The sequence below is a fragment of the Gastrolobium bilobum genome, unplaced genomic scaffold (genome assembly GCF_033153095.1).
Source record: "Gastrolobium bilobum isolate Gb01-03AN ecotype WA unplaced genomic scaffold, APGP_CSIRO_Gbil_v1 utg15684, whole genome shotgun sequence".
Lineage (NCBI taxonomy): Eukaryota > Viridiplantae > Streptophyta > Magnoliopsida > Fabales > Fabaceae > Gastrolobium > Gastrolobium bilobum.
In genome coordinates, this window is record NW_026897693.1 from 67,141 (window position 1) to 90,900 (window position 23,760).

The following is a 23,760-nucleotide window of genomic DNA, read 5'->3' on the forward strand; positions in this document are numbered from 1 at the left end:
AACTTATTGTACACCCTAACTCCCTTGAAGTCCTAAACTAAACGCGCTCACCTAACGTCCCCGTTTTTGCATTTTGCCTAAAATGAAAACCCAAACCATAGGAATAATAATAGAGGAAGGTTATACTTATAATTTTTTTTATAACCTCTTATAACCATATCTTAACACCGTTGATTTCCGCTAATCAACGGATATTATTTTCTCAAATTAAATTAACTAATTAATTATTAATTCACAATAAATGATAACCGTTGATTGACGAAAATCAACGGTGTTAAGATATGATTGTAAGAGGTTGTAAAAAAAAAGTTGTAAGTATAATCTTTCTCATAATAATATATAGGGATGTGATGGTAAAACAAATATGTAGAATAATTAGTTATTCAGTTTATAATTTTAATTATTAAACAATAAAGTTCAAAAATCATATTATAATAATATAAAAAACAAATTATTTGTTTTAATGATCAAACTGTGATATAATGATTTACACTACTCCTTGTTTTTTAAGCCTATTGATTTATCTTTTTTTTTTTTTTTTTGGTTGCAAGCCTGTTGATTCATCTTTAAAATCATGCTATTCACATTTTTAAAAATAAAATAAAATCATGCTATTCACCAAGAGTATTGGTCCAACGGTGATTTAATTAGATTGCAGGATTTGAAATTGGGTTTGCCGTGGTGGAGGAACTAGATCGGAAAAAAGAAAATTTTTAGTTGTAAAATATCTAACGTAACATGAAACTGATTAATCCAAAACCGTCGTGGAGAGTAACAAAAGTTCACAAACCACCTAATTGACACCAACGGATAAAATCTTCATGTGCTTCAAGACTTAAATTCTCGATGTACATGCTATATAGTTACAATTTCTAAAAGAGTGAAAATGTATAAATTCAAAACTGAATTAGTCAAATTCATTAAAAGTTCAACCTAATTATCTTAAAAAAACCATACTACTATAAGGTGTCACAGTCACTTTTTGTTTTCATTTTATTTTCTTCTCATAGTTTGCTTGATAATTGTCAATTATGAAATGGGGACATCCAGGGTACAACACGCTTCAAAAAAATTAATTAGATGACCCCAAAAGCAAAATGGATCAACGTTAGAGGACAAGTTTAGTGTCAACAACAAACAAGGTCCACAAGGGACCAGTTAACCGGTGGGCCTCAAAGACGCATCCAAGCTAAAATAAAATAAAATAAATAATAAAGTACAACTATTATCATATTAATAAGAGAAAGAATATTCTAACTATCAAAATTTTTTACTACTAACTTATTATCTATCTAATCATTATTAGATTAACATTTTCTCTCTCTTTAAAAACTTTTTAACATTCTCTCTCTTTGAGTACGGCCCGAAGGCTAGCTCCTCATTAGAACAGCGAGTGCATTGAGCTTCGCGACTGGAGGAAGGACAAGACTAATCCCCCTTCAAGGACAGAGGCACGTCTTCTAGCCTCTAAAGATTTTTCAAGAATTTACTTGAGACAAAGTTTGAACCCCTGACCTAAATAAATCCTTAAAAGCTCAGTTGTCAACTGAGTTATCCTTAGATATTAAAATATGCTCACTCTATTAATAGAATCCTAAGCATCATTATTCTAAGACTTATACATTGATACTCCTCCAAATTGACCTCTCACTCTCACGTACACCATCAGCTCACGTCCAAATATCAAAACAATGATTAATAATGATAACAATCAATTAAAGTTTTGAAACCCCATAAAGCAAGACAAAAAGGTCATCTAAATTATATTTTTTTACATAATACCGAGTTTCATTAATTCTGAATGGACTCTACCAATTAAACACTTTAACAATTAGATGTGTTTTTTTATCTTCACATATTAGAGAAAAAATAAATAAACAAAAAGATTTGATATTTGTCAGATAAAATTGTGTGTTTTAAGAGAAAAAAAGATACAAAATACAAATTAGGGGGATGGATAAATGACCATCCTTTAAAAGAGAAAAATATTTCTTATTTTAAATAATATAATTTTGTATCATTTTAAATGAAATGATATAAAAAATCATTAAATACATAGCAAAACAAAATTATTTTATTTAAATAACATAAAATTATATTATTTAAAGTAATAAATAATTTCTTTATAAAAAAAGTATAAATATTTTTTTCATAAATAAAATGAGAAGAAAAGAAAAAAGAGGTGAGTGGAAGTGACTTGGGAACAGTGAAGAGTAATGGTGGACAGAGAAATATAAACACTGTGCGCATAACCCTCCACTGTCCAAGGAGATCACGCACAAAAAAAAAAAGGAACCCGTACCTGCATTCACATTCTCTCTCTATCTTTCTCTCTCTATGAACTTGAATGGCACTGTTCCCTTGTTGTTGAGGTAAGAGATTTGGATTTCGAATTCGTTTTGATGGATCCAGCGGCCATGATGAACGCGGGTGCCAACACGGCGTCGTATCACTTGGCGGAGATCTGGTCATTTCCGCCGCCGAGTGGGGGGGAGTCCGGTGGCGGGTTGGGGTTCAGGAGGCCGCAGTTCGGGCACGGGTTTGCGGATTTCGGTGCTGGTCCGACCCGAGACGTTCCAGGCGATGACCCGATTAGTTCGGAGCAGAGAGCTGCGGCGGCGGCGAACCATGGCCATAACAGGAAGAGGCGCGACTCGGAGGAGGAATCAGCTAAGGGTGTCTCCACCAGCAATGGCGGTGGCAATGGCAATGGCAATGGCGTGGTATTTGCTCATTCAATGATCTAGAATATAAAAAAAAAAATAAAAAAAAAAATATGATCTTGCGTAAGAATTTAGTTCTTTAAGAAAATGGGTAGTATTCAAAGTGCAATTTGGTGTTAAAATATAGAGAATGGATCTGCTTCTTTTAATTTTTTTATTTCTTTTTATGAATTGCTAATTTTGAATTTATTTATTTACTTCAAGTTGAAATTATTGGAATTATTTACTAAAAAAAATAAAGAAAATTATTGGAATTCGTTTGGTGGAGCATTAGTTATGGTGAATTGTTGTGAATTTGGATTGTGCAGAGTGATGGTGGTGGTGGAAAACGGATTAAGATATCAGGGAACAGGAATGAGAGCAATAAAGGTGAAGCAGAACCCAGTTCAGGAAAGCCTGCGGAGGAAACTACTCAGCCACCTCCTGAGCCTCCTAAGCAAGACTATATCCATGTCCGAGCTAGAAGGGGTCAAGCTACTGATAGCCACAGTCTTGCAGAAAGAGTAATTTAATTCCCTGCTACCCCTTTTAATTCTGTTATGTAATTTTTTGTTATTGTTTTAGATGACTTTTTTGTTTATCTATTTATAAAGATCGTTTTCTTAACCGGGGTAACAGTAATTTAGAGGCAGGAACACTCAGCTATATGACATGTGGAAATTCCCTAAAAAAAGTTGGTTTAAGAAAAATGAAACTTTTATTCTGGTAGTGTCTTTATGGAAATTTAAGGTAATATTGAATTATTGGATCTTTTGCAATTAGAGTTATTGAATTAGTTTTCTAATTGAATATTGCTGGTCACTGTTCGACAGGCTAGAAGGGAAAAGATTAGTGAAAGGATGAAAATTCTTCAGGATTTAGTCCCTGGTTGTAATAAGGTATGTTTTTACTGCCTGTTTTAGTTTTGTCTCTGCTCTCTCTCGGTACGTTTGTATTTATAATTATATATAGCTAAAAGAGAAGAAATAAGCATAAAGGAAGAAATTAAAAGTGTTACTTGTCAGATGAAAAGAAAAGACCAAAATCATCAGTGGATGTGTGTCCGTACATCTCTGGTAAGGGGACCCAGTTGGAAACACAGCTGAAAATCATTCCTCATGGTTGGTGTTATGTGCTTTTGTTTTCTAGAAATTGAGGTTTTTTCTCTGATTCAGGTTATTGGGAAAGCATTGGTCCTTGATGAGATAATTAATTATATTCAATCGCTTCAGCGCCAAGTAGAGGTGTGGATTCTTTATCTGATGTTGTATTATTTGTAAAATTAATATATGCTAAATAGTTGATTTTTGAGCCTTGTAATTTTACTATATGTCACAGTTTTTATCAATGAAGCTTGAAACAGTAAATTCAAGACTGACCCCTGGTATTGAAGTATTTACTCCTAAAGATGTAAGTATTGAATAACATCCTTAGATTTTTATATTGTGTTCTCTGATTAATCTGAATAGCTTGAAAGTTGGTTTTATCCCCTTTATTTTAAACTTAGTCTTTGGGTAAGTTATGAGTGTAACTGCACCTGTTATATTGCGAGGATGTCTGATTAGTAAGTGTGTTAAAAACCAACGCTAAAATTAAAATTTGGGCCGACAAGATTCAGAATGGCTGGTAGAGTTCAATTTTTAATCCTTGTGGCAAAATCTTCAGTTTTATATGACATCAACTTCTGTTCCAGTTTGATCAGCAAACATTTGAGCCAGCCGGATTGCCATTCTCTTCACAAGCTACAAGAGAATATAGCCGGGGTTCATCACCAGAGTGGTTACATATGCAGGTGGGAAGTGGTTTTGAAAGAGCAACGTAGAAATCCCATCACCTGATAATAAATGCATATAGGATCAGTAGTCTTTCATTCAGAGCTTCCATAAATCATATACTCAAGGTGTTCAGTCCAATGGACACCTTATTCCCGTTTTCTTCACCAGGCATGGAGCTGTTATTTGTATCCACAGGATCGTTTCAGTTAGTATTTAAGCAACTCCATTTGTTAGTGTATTGGAAAATGAATTCATTTACCCAATATGTAGCTAGTGTGGACTATAGGCTTTTCTATGCAGATACTCTTCATAACCTTTAAAATGATTATTATTCTTGTAAAAGAATGCTACTTGTGCTGAATACATAATGCTTACATATTGTGTAATAGTCTCAACACAATGTTGTTGTTTGTTTATGAAGCTATGTTGAATAAATTAAGCCCATGTGATTTTCTTAACATTTAGTTTAGTCCCTTTGAGCGCATAAAAAGATCTTCATCGCAAAGAGTTTACGAATGATGTCAATTATTTATTGTCTGCTAAGTGTGAATTCGGATTCAATGAACTTGGTTATTTTATTGAACTTTCTACTGGCCAAAAGTAACAAAACAGACGCAAGTTATGGTAAACCTAACTATGCCAAGGTAATTAAAATCTATATCATATTAATGGATGTCAAAACTTAATTTCCTTTCAGATGAAGTGTACTGTTTTAAATGAAAACTGTTGGTTTGGTTTATTTGAAAAAGTACTGTACACAACATGGATTTCGCTCATTTGATGGCGGAACGTATTGCGCAGTTGTCACTACGATTTTCATGTCATCTGGACATAATTAGGCAGAAAAAAGAGATTAAAACACTTAGGACAAAATTTGAATGAAGAAAAATGTTTTAAAAGAACTTGAGATAAACCAAAGAGACAAATAGTCCAACTTTTTGCCACATATTTAGAAATATTATATACATAAATCGCATCTGCTTCAAATGCTAGAAATGAATGGACCTAAAACAAGATTGACAGACTCTATAATAAAGAATGAAACAAAGATTATTCTTGTGTAAGTTTGTTGTGCACATGTAACATACCAACACTATTTTTGCCAAACACATTCGCAGAAGCAACAAGGCTTTTATATAGGACTTTTAGTACCACAAAATTTAGTTATTGCCGAGTGGGTGAACATAAGATATTAAGATTAAAGCCTTATGGCTATCAAATTTTAGTCTGATATGGAATATTGCATTGAGTTGCATTGGAGACGTAATTGTAACACCAGAAATTGAACTGCCAAATTAATAATCACTTATCACAGAAATTAGAATTACATCATTTGCCCAAAAAAATAATAATTACATCTAAACATTCCGGGTAGCAAAAATATTTGGTTACCCCAAGGATGCCTAAATTCATCTGAATAAATACATAAACCATTTATAATCAATAGAATCAAATTAAATATGTACCTGAAGAAAATTCCACTTCATATGCAATCTACCATCAAACTAAACTTACATAGGCCATCTTTTGTTAAGACTTGAAGAGAGGTTTAGGCTACAGCACCAAAGGAATTCCCCCCCTGATTGAAGCTATTACCACTTGACTGAAAGTAAGAAACTGCCGCCCAAATCACACGCAGGATCAGAATTGCAGCAAACACAGTGCCTCCAAGTGTGCAGATGACCTAAGATTCGTAATCAATGTTCACCAATGGCTGTCAGATCCTACTTGATAATGCATTTTCCAATTATAAGCAAAGAAATTTTGAGAAGTAAAACACTGAAATATGCCAGAATCATAGTTCAGGCTTGCGTGTAGACTCTATGATCACAAATGCATCTGAGTCATCATTTGATGTTTCAATCAATTCTTCAGGAATCAGAATTGGTATTTTCATAGTTATAGATATATATTCCAAGACCTAAAACATAAGAATAAATCTCAAACTTATTCCAACTATTGATCACTCACACCCATCATTTGTTTGTAGTAATTCAATGGTGCAATTAAGAGGAGTAAGGCAGGTGTGCATTGTGCATTGAGTGTGCAAATAACAGTTCAATACATGAATTCTGCAAAAACGAGTTGTAAGTTGAGTAACAAAAAAGAGAAATGCATTTTCTTTTTCCTAGAAACTGTAAGAGAAATATTATTTGCACACACTTTATTGCAAATCCTCCCGCACCTCTGTTACTTACACATCAGGAAAAGGCTTGATTCAATTCAAGTAGTATTTATAATGAGGAAAAAGCCAGGGAAGATTATTTTAAATGTGAAGTAAAACAAACAGAGGTTTCAACTAGCCATGAACTGTCGACTAAGCCATACAGTGATGGGAAGCAATACCTCAAGAAGTGCTTTGACAACAGAAAGTGAAGCAAGTAGCAGAGTCCCATCAACAGCAAAAGAAACCTGAAATTCCCCATACACATGGAAAGAAAGGCAAGGATAAATTTATAGATAAATTCCAGAACGTGAACTTTCAGAAAAGCAACCGGCGACACATTCAAATACTACCTTGCCTAATGTCTAGAAATCAAAAGAAAACCAGGCCACAAGTTTCAGTATTTAAATCTGAAACTTGAAGGTACAACACATTCAGTGACGGAGCCACTTGGTGTTTAGCTGGTGCCAAAAATGCTATATATTTTCTTTAAAAATTATAATATAGCCTTGGCATTGGTTAGGTTTTTAAAATAATACAACATTGGTACTAGCTGAGTATTTTACTAGTTGAATGTTTTGGCACTAGCTTGGTCTTGTCCTTGGTGAACACAATTCTAAATTAGTAGAACCGTCCCAAAAGTTTATTACAAAGTTACTTAAAGAAAAAAAAAACACTTGAAATTACAACTTGAAGCAATATTCAACAATCAACCAATTATTGGTGACATATATGTTTTTTTATTTTTTATTTTTTACTTTTTTCTTTCGGGTACAAAGTGATATACATAATTATTTGTGACAACTGATCCCCTAACCTGAATCATAATTTGCTAGCCACAAGAAACTCAGAAGTAAAAAAATTGATGATCCCCATTTGAAATTAAGGCTTCAAAATTTGTGAAGAAGAAGGGAGACTTACAAGCTGGGGTGATATTACTGTGGGTAAAACAGAGCGAGAGGCCTTCTTTGCTCTCTTAGAGAACTTCTTAAACATGCTCTGCAAGAATCTGATCAACAAATCAACACTGCTCTCTGTGTCATCCTCATCAGTTTCGTCTTCAACCTCATCATAACCATCAAAAACGGCTTCACCCATCTCATATGGTTCTCCCCCACTTGAGCTATTCAGCTTCAGAACAGAGAGAGGGATAAAAGGTTACTACTTGCTGATACATGAAGAAGAAAGATACATCATATCATGTCATGTCATATCATATACATATATACCTTGCCATGGCAATTGCTGATTATGTGATTTGAACGATGGTTGGAGTAGAATCCAGAACGAAAAAGTTGGCGAAGACAAGGAACATTGTTTGCTGAGAGGTGGTGAAGCTTGGAGGGTAGAGGGCGCGTGAAATTGATCAGTGGTGCTGTAGTTGCAGTAGCTCCTGCCATTTGGGACAGAACATGAAGCTTTTTAAGATTTGTTTGGATAGTTTAATGTTTATTATCGAGGAACATGAACGAGGACCTTACCTTATTTTTTGATGGATTGTTGGGCTTTTTTTTTCCCTTTTTCCTCTGAAAATGGGCTCGAGTATTAGCACGGCCCAAATAGGTGATCAAGGCCAAGGGCATTATAGTTCTCCTCTTCATAACTTGAAATATTCAGCACTCAATTGTTGAAGCATCTCGTAAAAGCTTCAGCTTCTCAAACTCTCCTTGCGTTGATCACATTTTTGCAATGATTTCATTACTGTTGTGATTAAATGGTCAATCTTATGGATTATTAATCATTCAATTAGCTATGCACATTCTTACAAATTCTTGAATTTACATCCTTTTTGAGTTTTAATTGTAAATTTTCTTTACTTCCAAGAAAATGATTATGCTCATCGCCTAGTTCGAAAATACGAACTTATGAATCCAAAAAAAAATACAACTTAAAAATACCAAATATTTTAAAATTTACACTTTTTTTTTTTTTTACTTTATAAGAGATTCTTAAAATATGATAACGCTGTTAAAAGCTCAAGAAAGGTGCGGATAATGTAAACTATAAAAATTATTTTTTTTCTCTCTCCAAAATAATTACAGGCATAACATATTTCTATTCTTCGGATGTACCTATTCTTGTAATATATTAGATTTTTTCCACCCGAAGAAAGGAAAATTAAAATAAAGGAACCAATCTGTACGATTACCACACTGGAAGAATGGATATGAGCTTTTTGATCATTATAACCTTTTTTAATAATTAATTACCAAATTGACCCTATTTATAAACTATTTCAAAAATTTAACCTCTTCAGAAAATCAATGGCTACGCGTGCACTCGTTGCTTTTCAAGCCACAGACCTATTAGAAAATCAATGGCTACTTCACCTTTTAATGTTGTGTTGGGAGATGTTTATGTTGATGACTTTATCTCAAGTTGTGGCAGTGTGCTAGGCTTCACAAAACCTTCTGGTGTGTACTTCAAAGATAGAACTCATAAAGGTTGCCTGAGAGCTAGTGTGAATCTAAGAAGACCACAACCTTTGTATGGTCCTCTGAATTTTGGATGTTCCTCTTTTCATGGACCATAGCTGAAGAATTTCTCTACCCCTTCTTCTGCTTGTTGTTCAGCTGAGGCTGCGCATGATGTCTCATTTGATGGCTGCACTCCTGATAAGCAGCTTGCAAATTCCTTCGTTTCGCATGACCAGTATGTGATTGTTATTATTTATTTTTTGAAATTCTGCTTCTGCATGAATTTTTTCACAAAACCTTTTGGTGTGTACTTCAAAGATAGAACTCATAAAGGTTGCCTGAGAGCTAGTGTGAATTTAAGAAGACCACAACCTTTGTATGGTCCTCTGAATTTTGGATGTTCCTCTTTTCATGGACCATGGCTGAAGAATTTCTCTACCCCTTCTTCTGCTTGTTGTTCAGCTGGGGCTGCGCATGATGTCTCATTATTTACCCGGGTGCACCCCTCTCTATCCGGGTAAATAATTCAAACATTTTTTCTGATTCAAGAAATATACCCGGGTAGGGAGGGGTGTATCCGGATAGGTAAAATTTTTCAAAATATACCCGAGTAGGTAGGAGTGTACCCGGGTAGGCTTCAAGGTCAACGGTCAAACATGGGCAGATTGGTGTTATGTTTTCTGAAGAGGTTAAATTTTTGAAATAGTTTATAAATAAAGTCAATTTAGTAATTAATTATTAAAAAAAAGTTATAATGATAAAAAAAAACCATGGATATGACATTATTTTTGAATGAAGAAGATGCAGAGGTACATGAATCAAATATAAATCGAAGAACGACACCGGTTTTGGTGGGGGCACACGGAAGCACAGTCATCACTCATCACTCATCAGCGCAAAATTGGGTTTAGTTGGGGAATAGGTGTAACATCTTTGATAAAATTTTGATTTATCATTACGATCTTATGTTTTTATGATTTTTTTCATCAAAATAATTTTACTAATATTACAAACGTTTTTTACGTTTTTAAGATTTTTTTATATTATGATTTTACGTTTTACGATTTTTTAATTTCCATATAATTTTACTATCTCGATTTGAACAACATTGTGTAATGACACTGGATTTAATGAGAGCAACATTGAAATTTTCAAAAATTATATTTAACTTTTACTTTTCTTTTTTTTAAAGTTACCAATCTTGTCTTTAAAAAGAAAAATACTATTTTAACCTTTTTATTGATTTTTTTTTTAAGTTTGTATCCAAATATATAAAATAACTAAAAAACACATTTGAAAGAAAATTAGTTTTTTTTTTAATTTTTTTTATCCAAACAAATTCTTAGTCTGAAAAATATCTTCATTATTCGTTCAAGATTAAATATATCATTTATTAGAATTGGAAAAAAAATAATGCATTTAATTTTTTTGTTCCACCAGCTCTTTATGATTATTCTTATCTAAATCTTATTTTTTCTTACTTTTAACAAAGAAATACCTAATCCCATAGCATTCCATAATCTGATAGTGGCAATAACAAACGACAACTGTCTTAATAAAACCGCAACTAACACAAACTTCGTCGTTTCAACTTCTTCAACTTCCTGACTCACACACAATCCCATCCACCACAGCCGAGCCCGTAAACGACGACAATTTATTAAATATTATGAGAGTGTTACCTTACTCTAATAAATATGCGGCGTATCGTATGAGGGTTATATTTATTTTATTTAATAGGAGAAAAATTAAATTTTTATATACATATAATAAAAGTGGATCCTTTATGTACTTTTTTTTTATATAACCAGGAGGATATTTTCATTCAAACTGTTCTTCTAAATTTATTTTAAGAATTTGCTTGAGATAAGATTTGAATTTCTGACTCAAGCAAATTATTAAAAACTCAGCTGCCAACTGAGTTATTCTTAGAGTTACTTGTATTTTTTTTCTCTTCAAATTTGCTTGAGATAAAGTTTGAACTTCTGACTCAAGCAAATTATTGAAAACTCAGCTACCAACTGAGCTATTTTTGGAGTTACATGTATTTTTTTTCTCTTTAATTATTTATAGATTTTCTTTATAATTTTATTTCATTAATATAAGATAACTCATTTCCTAATAAGAAAAATATTTCCAATGGTATAATCATGTAAACAGTAAAATATATATATTGAAAGAGAAATTTTTTTTTCATGTTGTCTCTCATGTTAGTGACCCTTCGATTTGCGTGTAAAATTTTTCTTTTCTTTTTCTAATAAATATGAGACCCACAATTGAATTCACGCAAGAAAATCAAATCCCATATTTAAATTGAATGAGAACGATTAAGTCCTATATGGCCATTCGCTTCACAAACATTTCCACGCTCTTTCCTCCCGCGTCTTCTTGCACAGGTACTCTGCCCCGCAATCAACCGATTCAATATCTTAAAATGTAAAATGTTACTGCCGATACATACTTTTATAATTACTAAATCATTGTGGTTGTGGTTTAATTATTTTTTTCCTAATGAATTGTGAGACTTAAGCTAACAAAATCAAACCAAATAAATATAACTTCAAATTTGGAGCGAAAAAAGGAAAGAACATCTACGGTACGAACGAACGCGGTTTCCGGAGAGCAAAGAAAACAAAAGGGCAGAAGTGGGAACCAGAAATTTAGGAGGAGCACATAGCAATTGAATCTCTTTTTTCAATTTCAGTTTCAGGCTTTCAACGCTTTGATATTTGCAACACAACATAGATTTAGAGAAAGGTGCGGTTGAATTGGAAACGCATTGAAGCGGAGGATGGGATAGGTCACAAATATCATCGTCATAATCATCTTCTTCTTCTTCTTCTTTCTCTTTGAGATCGAGTTCCAGAATGAGCCAACGCGTCCCTTCGTCTCGAACGGTTCGGCTCGGCCATGTCCAGCCCCAGGCCCCTGGTTACCGCACTATCTTCGGCAACGATCGCCTCGCTAATCTTCCCGTCCGATTCAAGGTTTGCTTTCTTCATCTTGCATTTTGCTCTTCCATTTTTCGATTCTCGGTTTCTGTTTATCTTTTCTGTTTTTCGTTGCTCGAACAAAAGCTTTGCAACTCTAGATGCTGTCTCAACTCCGATTTTTTCTTTGTTCGGATTTTAGTTCAGGAACTTGATTGAATTCGTTTTCAGCAGTTCGCGCTTGTGTTTTGTTCATTTTTTTTTTTTTTGCATTTTGCATTTTGCCTTTCGGTGCGAATCATCAAGCAACACGAGAACTGTTTATTTGAAATTTGTCACTATTTTTCTTCTTCTTTTCGTTTGACTAGAAATTTGTCACTTCTTGATGGAAGTCCAGGTCTAGAGGATGAATTTACTGTTTGTTTGAAATTGAACAATCTTGTTGAGTGTGGAAAGCGATGCTACTTGAGTTGAAGATTTTAATAGTCGACCTGTGCTGTTGATGCTAAGTAATTTATAATTATATTGGAGAATGAAAGGCCATTTGCATTGGATGAGTTGATGTTTATGAACCAAACAAGTACATATGATCTCCTACATGGTTAAAGAATAAAGGCCTTCTATGTGAAATATTTCGCACTGCTGAATCAACTTTATGTATTTTTTTCCTTTGTTTAGCTGAAATTATCCATTGGAAGAAACTAGTTTGACACAGTGCATCGGAACTGAATGAGGAATGCCATTTCAGTTAAATAAAAAGAGATAGAAATATTCATGCATACAGATGGATTCAATTTTCTTGTAGTGTCGCAAGATGCAGAAAAATAAAATAAGACAAAAAAGAAAAAGAAAAGAAATACAGAAATAGGGATTGCTTGATTTTGAATTTCTTTTACTTCTCTATAAGGTTGGATTGGAGCCACCTTTTCTTTTCTAATTCAAGATGAAATAAAAATAAAAGTAAAAATAAAATGTGTGAAATTTATTTAAAAGGTGGTAGAACTAGCACATACAAATATGACACTGTATAAGAAACAAGACTTATATTGCGGATTGCGCTTTCATAGGTTTTATTTGGAATTTCAAACTCAGATTAATAAAGTGGCAAATTGGAATGAGAGATGTTGAAATCTTGTGAAGCATAAAATGCATTGCTTAATGCTTACTGAATCCTCATTTTCTGAGAGAATGTAATAAGGTTTCTACCTATTTGAACCTTTCATATGATCTTGATGATAGAACATTATAAAAAGATTATGATGTCTGACAATGCCATTTTTCTAATGGGCCAGACATTTGTAAAATAATAAAGTTTAGCGATAAATGTCTCTCCCATTTTATACTACCATAACTTTAACCATGGGTGTTAGTTGAGTGCAGTCAAGTGAGTTATCATGTAGTTTTATTTATTGTTAATGATATCAAATTAAATTTATTCTATTTTATGTTTTGCTACTGATATGTATACACCTTGAAATAAGTTCATTAATAATCTTTTTGCAAACTCCCAATTTCTGCTTCATGTGTGATATTATATTGTACATTGCTACATACCTTGATTTAAGATTTTTGATTAATTAATATCCTTTGTGTTAGGGGAATTCAATATCGACTACGAAGTTCAACTTTTTCACTTTTTTGCCAAAGGGATTGTTTGAACAGGTAAGTTACTTTTAAGCTTTTTGATTCTTGAAAGCATGTGAGATGCCCTCTATATTCAGTTTTCACAAAATACAAGCTTTGCATGTGATGAAACCAAAACTATTGATAGAATGTATAAATGGAAATCGAGGATTGAAATACAGAAAATTTAAGAGCAGAAGCTACCATTCGGGGAATAACTTTCTAGGCACCAATCCATAAGCTGAAAAACTATAACTAACATGACCTCCTAAGGGGAACGTTCCCCTTAAACCAGATCCACTCTCTCTACATTCTCTCACCACAACTAACTTTCCCTTCCCTCACACATTGAACAAACTCCTTCCCTCCTAACTACATATGGGCCTTGGGTTTAGGACTTCGGGACCCTTGGCTCGGTTTTAGCATTCTGAGCTGTATTTGGAACTGCGGCTCTATCAGCTTGTTATAAATGAGTTGTTGCACTGTTTGGCAGCTATTTTCCTTATCAGATTTTCAAAGTACAAATGATGACTCGTGCAGATGGCATGCCTTTTGTCTTTATGATTTCATATAATTGAGCACATAAGGATACCACCCAAGTCAAGGAGTTTTCCCGCCCCCCCCTTTTCTCGTTACAAGATTGTTTGTGGCACTTTACATTGCTGACCATATAAGTTTTGCCATCGCCTTATATAATTCACTTCTCTTAAAATAGCATTCTTTCCATCAGTAGTGATGCAAAATCATGGAGGTGGAGTCAAATGGCTTTTTCATTTATATGCACACAAAGAAAAAGGCTCTTTTTCTTGCTTTATAATATGTGAAGTTAAAGCAATATATACTCAATAATTTATTACTTCTTTTTGTCTTAAAATTCATTTATTGCTGATTGAAGGTAAATCATATTTGTATATGATAAGACGATGAGTTCAATCTGTTGCCAACTTATGAATATGATACATCCCTATCCCTTAAAGTGTATTCTAAAAGGAGGTTGAAGGGCAAAGTGAGCATTCATAATAAAATAAGCAACAAACTCACAAAGGGTGACTCAGCAGAAAAACCGTTAGGGGGGAATATGCTGCACAATTCTGTTAGGAATGAGTCACTAAGGGCACGAATACAGGGGCACTTGCATGAATACAGGGGCACGTTGCATGAATACAGGGGCACGACACCTCTCGAAAGTGCTGATATTAGTTTCTTCTTTAAAGTTGATTCCATTTTCTGTACTAGAGCTTTTCTTGTTCATATTCTTCAACATATTTTCATAAGTACAGAAAATCCAGAAAATCCAACAGTGTACTTGTCTTTCTTTTTCATATAAATTACAGAAAATCCAGAAGTTTTCTGGGCCAATTCCTCTTGGGTGTCTTTTCATAAGTAGCTACTGATCCAGTTCTTATCAGAATACTTTTATTTAACTGTAGATAATAATTCCTGTTTGTGCTACAGTTCAGGCGGGTTGCTAATCTCTACTTTCTTACAATCTCAATTTTGTCTACCACACCAATCAGGTATGTAAATGTCAGTTAAGCTCAAAGTTAGAAGATTGTTTTGCTACTAGCAAGCTTAGTTATGAAAAAATAGAATGCTGAATGGAGGGGAACAGGAACATTTCATTTCATCCAGTTGATCTATTATCTGCCAGATATAGTTGGTAGTAGCTTTTCCGGTTAGGTAGTTTTTATCAGAAAAACCAGTATATTAAGACATTTTATCTTTAAACTTAGGCTATCCAGTGCTAGTGCCACCTGGATCAATGGTTTTATCATTTATGCACTTCATATTTAATTTGGTCTTTCTTTTCACTGTTTTTGATTTTTCAGATTTTATTACTGCATGTCTACTTGAGTATTCTTGTTGACAAATTATTAATTAAGCTTAAGTTGTACTCACCGAAATGATCTATATGTTTGATGTCTTGTTGAAGTTCTAACAATTTTTTAGAATTTATTTATTTTGATTGTACTTAGCACATTGAATATATAGTTCTCTATCTCTTATATGATTTGTTACGTTGTCCTGTTTTTCTTGGACTTTGCATTATGCTATTCTGTCTTGCTTTAATTATTGTGATAGTGATTATCAGTAATATATACTTGATCTATGCTTGCTGTTCATATATATTTTTTCAGCAAATTTGTGATTTTATACAAGTTTATAAGTCTAATTTTTGTTTCAGAAAAATGGATTAGTCTAATTAGTAATTACGTATTTCTGATGATGTAGCCCCGTGTCTCCAATAACTAATGTTATTCCTCTATCTCTGGTGCTTCTCCTCTCTCTAATTAAGGAAGCTTTTGAGGACTGGGTGAGAATGCTATTTACTCTCCTTGCACATTGCTTTCTATTTTATATATGTTTTTCAGTAGCCTTTGGGGGCTAAGGGGATTCAGGTTTCTTCTTTCCAATAGGTTTTTTGCTGTGGATTCCAAATAAGGATCCTATAGGAGAATGTTTGTAGATATTTATCTGGAAATAAGCATTTTATTATGCAGTTTACTTGTAAGTTTGTAAAAGATTAAGGGTTTTATTTTCCTTAACGGATATGCAGAGGGGTTAGGCAGCTATGCTCATGTTTTCTTTTTTCCTTTGTTGTTTTACTTTCCCTTATCCTCGAACTTCCCTGTAATTTATTCTCTTCATTGTAATGAATTTATTTTATAAGGAAAAGAAATGTGGTAATGACCTCATTTCTCTAATTTTTTCTGATGCCATCCTTAATTGGATATTGTCTACCTTTTTTTTTTTTTTTTTTTATAATTTGATTATGGCAGTATTATTGTGTGTCTATTCCTCTTATTGATCTATTTACTTTTCTTAAATTGTGCACAACAGAAGCGTTTTCAAAATGACATGGCCATAAACAATAATATGATAGATATTTTGCAAGATCAAAAGTGGGTGTCTATACCCTGGAAAAAGTTGCAAGTTGGTGACATTGTCAAGGTGAGTGCGATATATGTCTAGATTTAGTTTTGACACATCTCTGTTTTGAACTGGTGCTTACAAGGGTATCTATAATGGCAATGGATTGTATGCTGTGAAATCCTATGTCGGTTATCATGTTTTTGGGCTGCAATCTTCCTTTCACACATTCAAAATGATGCCATTGTCCTACTACATTTGATAAAGTTCTCATTACCTTTTAGGAGAAAGCCATTTTATCCTCACTGATCCATTTCTAGATAACAATGGTTGTTCCAGCTTTGTGTGATTCAATATTATTAAGAATGATCTCTCTCTCTTCATCCCTCCTTTCTATTCTTCCTTGGTGTGGTTGCAGAAGTATAGACAAAGTTCATAGGGCAATGTGGTTGTAAGTCTTGTTAATATGCACGTATGCAGTATTTTATTTGTATATTGAAGTGACTCATTTCTGAATGAGTATTCTTTCTTCATATGAAACATTTTCCCTTCTGCGATGATTTTTTTTTTTTTTTGAATTTTTCCTTTTTATTGGTCTTAAAAAAAGTAACTGGGGAAATCAACTAATTCATTTTGTTACTGTTGCTGTACATAGTATAGAAGTCCCACATTGAGTGTGTCTCTTTGTATTCTTCAATTGGTTTGCTATATAATAGCACCAATGTTGTGTAGTTTAATATAACAAGGATTACAATGAATACCTCTTGTCTCTTGGTAATTAATATGGTATCAGAGCCTCGCCGTCCCCCACTTTCTCTTGTGGAGTTTCTTAGCACTGGTAGGCCCAATCCGCGGTTTTTCGGTGGACCACTGTCCGCTGAGTAATATATATATTTTTTTTTTTTCTAGAAACCGTCACATCTGTTAGTTTCCGGCTTCCCTATTTTGTTTCCGACCTTGTCTGAGTACTGCCGCTGTCCAGAACCACCGTTGACCGCCATTGACCACCATTGACCGCCGTTGACCACCGTCTCCGGCGACTTTTCCGGCGAAACTCCCATCGATCTGACCGCCACAACAAGGCGGTCCTGTCTGTCCAACACCCATCTCCAACACCTCAGCCACGCGCCCACACGTGCGGGAGGAAGCTTCTGCCGTCCGCTTCATTGCAGCGGCGCGTGCAGCTCCGGCTGGACCTCCGACCACCACGGTTCAACTCGTCTTCTCCTTGCGCACCTGGATCTGTCCTCACTTTGTTGTTCTGACTTCGTTTCGGCTTCCGACAGTGTCTCTTTCTCTTGCTGGTCCCTATTCACGCGTGTTTCTTTGCTTTTGGTTGCTGTTCGCTTTTGTTTCAGGTGATCTATGGCTGATTTGTCACCCCACGATGCATCCAAGGGTTCTCAAAAGGCTGACCCGCCTGTTTTTTTCTAATTATATTAATGTTCCGCTGCACGTCGACAAGTTGGATGGCTCCAATTATGATTCTTGGGCTTCTGATCTCCGACTTTGGCTTGATGGACAGGACTACACTGACCATCTCATTACTAAGGCTGAGTCCATCTCGGTAGATGTCCGCCCTCATTGGAAAAAGGTTGATGCTCAGTTATGTAGCATCATCAAGTCTACCATCCACTCGTCCTTGAAGCAGATTTTTCGTGCTCACGTCACTTGTGAGTCTGTTTGGCGTCAGGCCAAGTCACTTTATACCAATGACACTCAGCGACTCTATGGGGTTTGTCAAAATTTGATCACTACTATTGCTACTCAACAACTTGATGTCTCTATGTCTGCTTACTTGGGAAAAGTTCAGGGCCTCCTTCATGATTTCAATGAACTGTTGCCGCCTGCTGCAGATCCTGCTAAAGAACTTGAGCAACGCAGCATGTTCTTCATGCTCATGGCTCTTTATGGTTTGCCCCTGGCATATTCTGTCAATCGGGATCAGATCTTGGGCTCTACTACTCTTCCATCGCTGGACTCTTTTTGGTCTACGTTGCTTCGCATTCCACCTAAGACTTCTATGGAGCCTGCAGTATCTGCTCCCTCTTCAATTGACCCATCTGCCCTTGTCTCCAAGGGTTTTGCACGTGGACGTAAACCCTCTACGAGACGCTTTCTCTGCACTCATTGCAAAAAGCCGGGCCATACTATTGATCATTGCTGGGATCTTCACGGTCGCCCTCCTCGCTCCGCTCATTTTGCTCAGACTACTGTTCCTGCCTCGGACTCTGCCTTGATTGCTGGATCACAGCCACCTCCTGGTACCACTGCCTCTAGTGCACACACGGGTAATTCCTTTGCTGGTGTTTCTCACTCGCCTTCTCTTGGTCCATGGATTCTCGATTCTGGTGCATCTGACCATATTTCTGGTAATAAGTCTTTATTTACCTCTCTCTGTACGTCCTGGTCCCCTGCCCAATATTACTATGGCTAATGGGTCACTGGTTCAGTCCCAAGGGATTGACACTGTTCTCCTTTTTCCTTCTATTCCCATTGAGAATGTGCTTTATGTTCCTCATTCTCCTTTCAACCTTATTTCCATTAGTCGCTTGACTCAATCCCTTGACTGTATTATTTCTTTCACTAAAGAGTCTGTCATTTTGCAGGATCGGAGCTCGAGGAGGACACTTGGCGTCGGATCTGAGTCCAATGGCCTTTATCAGCTTTCAACTTCTGTTCCAGTGTGCTCTGTTGTGGATTCTCCGCTTACTATCCACGCTCAGTTGGGTCATCCAAATCTTGCTAAGCTCCAGAAGATGGTCCCACGTTTCTCAAATTTATCTAGTTTGTCTTGTGAGTCGTGTCAGTTAGGGAAGCACACTCGTAGTTCGTTTCCCGATCGTGTCAGTCGTCGGTCTTCGTCTCCTTTTGCTTTAGTTCATTCAGATATTTGGGGTCCTACTCGTACCGTTTCCACTATGGGGTACAAATATTTTGTTACTGTCATTGATGATTATTCTCGATGTACTTGGTTATTTTTAATGAAAAATCGGTCTGAATTGTTTTCTATTTTTAACAAGTTCTTTAATGAAATCCTTACTCAATTTGGTGTTTCGATTCCCATTTTTCGAAGTGATAATGCACGTAAATATTTGTCTCATCAGTTTACCTTCTTTGCATCTCACGGCATCCTTCACCAGACATCATGTTCACAGACCCCTCAACAGAATGGGGTTGCTGAACGCAAGAACCGTCACTTAATTGAGACTACTCGGACACTTTTGTTATATGGTCATATCCCATTCCAGTATTGGGGCGATGCTGTCCTCACAGCTTGTTATCTCATTAATCGGATGCCTTCCTCCGTACTTCATAATCAGGTACCACATTCTGTGTTGTTTCCCCATCAACCTTTGTACCCACTCACTCCTCACATCTTTGGTTCTACTTGTTTTGACCACAATCTCAGTCCTGGTCTTGACAAGTTATCTGTTAAGTCACATAAATGTATTTTCCTGGGTTACCCTCGCTCACAAAAGGGTTATCGTTGTTATTCTCCTAGTCTTCGTCGTTACTTTGTCTCGGCGGATGTTACATTCTTTGAGTCTATTCCATTCTTTGACTCCTCCTCCCATCCCAGTGATTCTGTTGCTACTCAGCTACCTTTACCACCTGTTTCAGTTCACTATATATCTTCACCATCTCCTTTTTTAGATGTCCCCGTCCCTGTTCCCGCCCCTTTTCCCCCCCTCCAGGTCTATCATCGTCGGTATCATCGTCGGCAACGTCCCCCTGTTCCCCAGGACCCTGCCCCCCCGAGTCTGCCCCTATTGTTACTGAGGCTCCTGTGGACTCACTTCCGTCATCATCTCCTCCGGCAGCTCCGATCCTTCCGTCTGACATTGATGTGCCCATTGCACTCCGGAAAGGTACTCGTGATTCTCGTCCCCCTCCCAGGTATTTAATAAATTTGAGTTATCATCGTTTTTCACCATCCCATTTTGCTTGCCTCTCTTCTCTTTCTTCTGTATCTGTTCCTAAGACTACAGGTGAGGCGTTATCACATTCTGGTTGGCGACAGGCCATGATTGATGAGATGAGTGCACTTCAGAGTAGTGGTACCTGGGATCTGGTTCCCCTTCCCTCTGGGAAGTCTGTTGTTGGCTGTCGATGGATATACACGGTTAAAGTTGGTCCGGATGGTCAGGTGGACCGTCTTAAGGCCCGCTTGGTGGCTAAAGGTTATACTCAGATATTTGGCCTTGACTATGGTGACACATTTTCTCCCGTGGCGAAAATGACTTCTGTTCGCCTCTTTATTACTATGGCAGCCATTCATCACTGGCCTATGTATCAGCTGGACATAAAGAATGCTTTCCTCCATGGTGATCTGCGGGAAGAGGTTTATATGGAGCAACCTCCTGGGTTTGTTGCTCAGGGGGAGTCTAACCTAGTTTGTCGTCTCCGAAGATCCTTGTATGGTCTAAAGCAGTCTCCCCGGGCTTGGTTTGGAAGGTTTAGCACTGTTGTACAACAGTCTGGCATGACTCGAAGTGAGGCTGATCACTCAGTCTTTTACAGACACTCTGATTCAGGTTCTATTTATTTGGTAGTATATGTTGATGATATCGTCATTACAGGTAATGATACTCATGGCATAACTCAGATAAAACAACATTTGTGCCATCATTTTCAAACAAAGGACCTTGGAAGACTCCGATATTTCTTAGGGATAGAAGTGGCCCAATCCAAAGATGGCATTGTACTATCACAGAGAAAATATGCTATGGATATTCTTGAGGAAACAACATTGTTAAATGCTAAGCCCGTTGATACTCCTATGGATCCAAATGTCAAGCTTTTACCAAATCAGGCGGAGCTATTTTCTGATCCAGAAAGGTATAGAAGATTGGTTGGGAAACTGAACTATCTCACAGTTACTCGACCAGACATTTCCTTTGCAGTCAGTGTAGTAAGTCAGTTCTTGAATTCTCCCTGTGAAGATCACTGGAATGCAGTAATCCGTATCCTTAAGTACATCAAGACTGCTCCTGGCAAAGGTCTTCTCTATGAAAACAAAGGTCATACCAGAGTTGTAGGATACTCAGATGCTGATTGGGCAGGTTCTCCTATTGATAGAAGATCCACTTCTGGGTATTGTGTATTCGTTGGAGATAACTTGATTTCCTGGAGAAGTAAGAAGCAAAGTGTAGTTGCTAGATCAAGTGCTGAAGCAGAATATTGCTCCATGGCCACAGCTACCTGTGAACTCATCTGGTTAAAACAGCTACTGAAGGAACTCAAGTTTGGAGACACTGGCCCAACATCTCTCATTTGTGATAATGAAGATGCTTTGCATATTGCTTCAAATCCAGTGTTTCATGAAAGGACTAAGCACATTTAGATAGATTGTCATTTCCTTAGGGAAAAGGTTCTCTCAGGAGATATAGTCACTCGTTTTGTCAACTCAAATGATCAATTAGCTGATGTATTTACTAAGTCTTTGAGAGGACCTAGGATAGACCAGATATGTAACAAGCTTGGTGCATACGATCTATATGCTCCAGCTTGAGGGGGAGTGTTGCTGTACATAGTATAGAAGTCCCACATTGAGTGTGTCTCTTTGTATTCTTCAATTGGTTTGCTATATAATAGCACCAATGCTGTGTAGTTTAATATATGTAGTTTAATATAACAAGGATTACAATGAATACCTCTTGTCTCTTGGTAATTAACAGTTACCAATTTCCTTTATCAATCTGAGTTTTTAATTGTATTTGTTAGCTTGGTTTGCAGATGCTTGTAATCTAGGGATCACTGGGATTTGTTTTCTCGAGCTGCTTGTGATGGTTTCCTTGTGGGTGTTTCTATTTACAATGCAGATATTTGCTGTAAGTGCAACTCTGTTTTTTTTTTGCAGGTTAGGCAGGATGGATTCTTTCCTGCAGATCTGCTTTTCCTGGCTAGTACAAATGTAGATGGTGTCTGCTACATTGAGGTTTATACATTTATTTCAATCTAAAATGAGTGGTGTTAACATTCTTTTGCAACCATTTATTAATCCTGGATTTTGGGTGATAGACAGCTAATTTGGACGGGGAAACTAATTTGAAGATTAGGAAAGCTTTGGAAAAGACTTGGGATTACCTGACTCCAGAGAAGGCATCTGAGTTTAAAGGTTTAGTTTTTTTATTGATTGACCTTTGATTTTGAGTGCCATCAACCTTCTTTAAATTTGCTGGGGGTCCTAAGTTGCAAATTTAATATGTTATTCAAGTTTTAGTATGCTTAATGACAACCTATCAGCCAATTTTTATCTGTTTTTCTTTGAAGAATTTGTTTTACATACAATTTTTCTTGCATTATCATGTTTGGTTCTGTTGGTAATTGTCGGTAACTATTTAAATAGTGTTTTGACGCTAATTATGTAATACAGTAGTCAGAATCACGTAATTAGGACTGTAGTGATATTTATATTTATTTTGTACGTATTATTTTTGGCTATTTAATCCAAACCCCTTTCTGTAGTTGAGACACACGAGTTTCACTTAAAGACTCCCATTTCTTCTTCTCTTGACATGGTATTTAGAGCATTATGAGAGACAGTCCTAGTCGGTGCCTACCTAGGACCCACTGCTCATCAGTGAATAACTTTTTTCGGAAACCATGTTTTAACTGTGGTTTCTAGTGCTAGGTTCCCTTAGATCTAGAACTTTTCTCCCATGGTGTCTCTCTCCTTCCCATTGGCTGAGCACTGACTCTGACTACTTAAACCTGAGTTTTTTTTTCCTATCATTATATATTGACTTGTTTATTTTTCTGGTTAAATTTTCCCCTTTTTTTAGAAACTCCTTGATTATGATTGAACATATAACTTCATATGGCTTTTCAAATTTTTTTGTCTATCCTTTTAATTTCTTTAGGGAGATTATTCTAGAGTTTGTGCAGGGCACAATCACTATCAGATTGACGACTGTCATTTCTCATGATATTTGCAAAATTTGATTTATGGCTCATTTATTTCTAAGTTCTGACGTGTAGTTTTTTAACTACTTGCAGGTGAAATTCAGTGTGAACAACCGAACAATTCATTGTATACCTTCACTGGAAATCTTATATTTCAAAACCAAACACTTCCTCTCAGTCCAAATCAACTTTTGTTGAGAGTATGTTTTGCCTTTTTTTGTACTTCATTGATTTGTATGAGCTCTATGATCATTCGGAAATTATTCATAATGTTGTAGTTGATAGGGCTAATGAAATTCTTTTTCTTTATTGGATTTGTTATAATTTTTAAATATCATTTATTGCTTGTTAGCTACGGGTTCGAATCCG

At 35.9% G+C, this 23,760-nt stretch overlaps 3 protein-coding genes across 3 annotated transcripts in view; 2 read left to right on the forward strand and 1 right to left on the reverse strand.

Annotated features, from left to right (window-relative positions):
• Nucleotides 1-2,382: 2,382 nt before the first annotated feature.
• Nucleotides 2,383-4,915, forward strand: LOC133309361 (transcription factor BHLH089-like). The gene is made up of 6 exons (XM_061510127.1): nt 2,383-2,723; nt 3,032-3,226; nt 3,536-3,601; nt 3,878-3,946; nt 4,041-4,112; nt 4,396-4,915. Exons 1-6 carry the CDS (start codon nt 2,403-2,405, stop codon nt 4,522-4,524), a joined length of 852 nt encoding a protein of 283 aa, XP_061366111.1. The 5' UTR covers nt 2,383-2,402; the 3' UTR covers nt 4,525-4,915.
• Nucleotides 4,916-5,757: 842 nt separating this feature from the next.
• On the reverse strand, nt 5,758-8,074 carry LOC133309363 (protein SHORT HYPOCOTYL IN WHITE LIGHT 1-like). Its single transcript, XM_061510128.1, has 4 exons — nt 7,871-8,074; nt 7,563-7,772; nt 6,824-6,889; nt 5,758-6,161 (listed from the first exon to the last, which is right to left on the reverse strand). The coding sequence occupies exons 1-4, from the start codon at nt 8,039-8,041 to the stop codon at nt 6,027-6,029; spliced, it is 582 nt and encodes a 193-aa protein (XP_061366112.1). The 5' UTR covers nt 8,042-8,074; the 3' UTR covers nt 5,758-6,026.
• A 3,592-nt stretch (nt 8,075-11,666) lies between these two features.
• LOC133309359 (phospholipid-transporting ATPase 3-like) overlaps nt 11,667-23,760 on the forward strand; it is a 30,069-nt gene continuing 17,975 nt past the window's right edge. Inside the window, exons 1-8 of the mRNA XM_061510125.1 lie at nt 11,667-12,045; nt 13,585-13,650; nt 15,067-15,128; nt 15,844-15,925; nt 16,453-16,563; nt 22,346-22,423; nt 22,507-22,603; nt 23,485-23,591. Of these exons, the coding sequence (XP_061366109.1) occupies nt 11,926-12,045; nt 13,585-13,650; nt 15,067-15,128; nt 15,844-15,925; nt 16,453-16,563; nt 22,346-22,423; nt 22,507-22,603; nt 23,485-23,591 (723 nt within the window). The 5' untranslated portion in view covers nt 11,667-11,925. The remainder of the gene's footprint in view (nt 12,046-13,584; nt 13,651-15,066; nt 15,129-15,843; nt 15,926-16,452; nt 16,564-22,345; nt 22,424-22,506; nt 22,604-23,484; nt 23,592-23,760) is intronic.

What these genes read in the sequence shown, in the direction of transcription:
- LOC133309361 (XM_061510127.1), top strand. Translation starts at nt 2,403, where the DNA reads ATGGATCCAGCGGCCATGATGAACGCGGGTGCCAACACGGCGTCGTAT. An exon ending in GCCACAGTCTTGCAGAAAGA is followed by an intron (nt 3,227 to 3,535) that starts GTAATTTAATTC and finishes ACTGTTCGACAG; the next exon opens with GCTAGAAGGGAAAAGATTAG. An exon ending in CGCTTCAGCGCCAAGTAGAG is followed by an intron (nt 3,947 to 4,040) that starts GTGTGGATTCTT and finishes TATATGTCACAG; the next exon opens with TTTTTATCAATGAAGCTTGA.
- LOC133309363 (XM_061510128.1), bottom strand. Translation starts at nt 8,041, where the DNA reads ATGGCAGGAGCTACTGCAACTACAGCACCACTGATCAATTTCACGCGC. An exon ending in TCAGCAATTGCCATGGCAAG is followed by an intron (nt 7,773 to 7,870) that starts GTATATATGTAT and finishes TCTGTTCTGAAG; the next exon opens with CTGAATAGCTCAAGTGGGGG. An exon ending in TTGTCAAAGCACTTCTTGAG is followed by an intron (nt 6,162 to 6,823) that starts GTATTGCTTCCC and finishes TACGAATCTTAG; the next exon opens with GTCATCTGCACACTTGGAGG.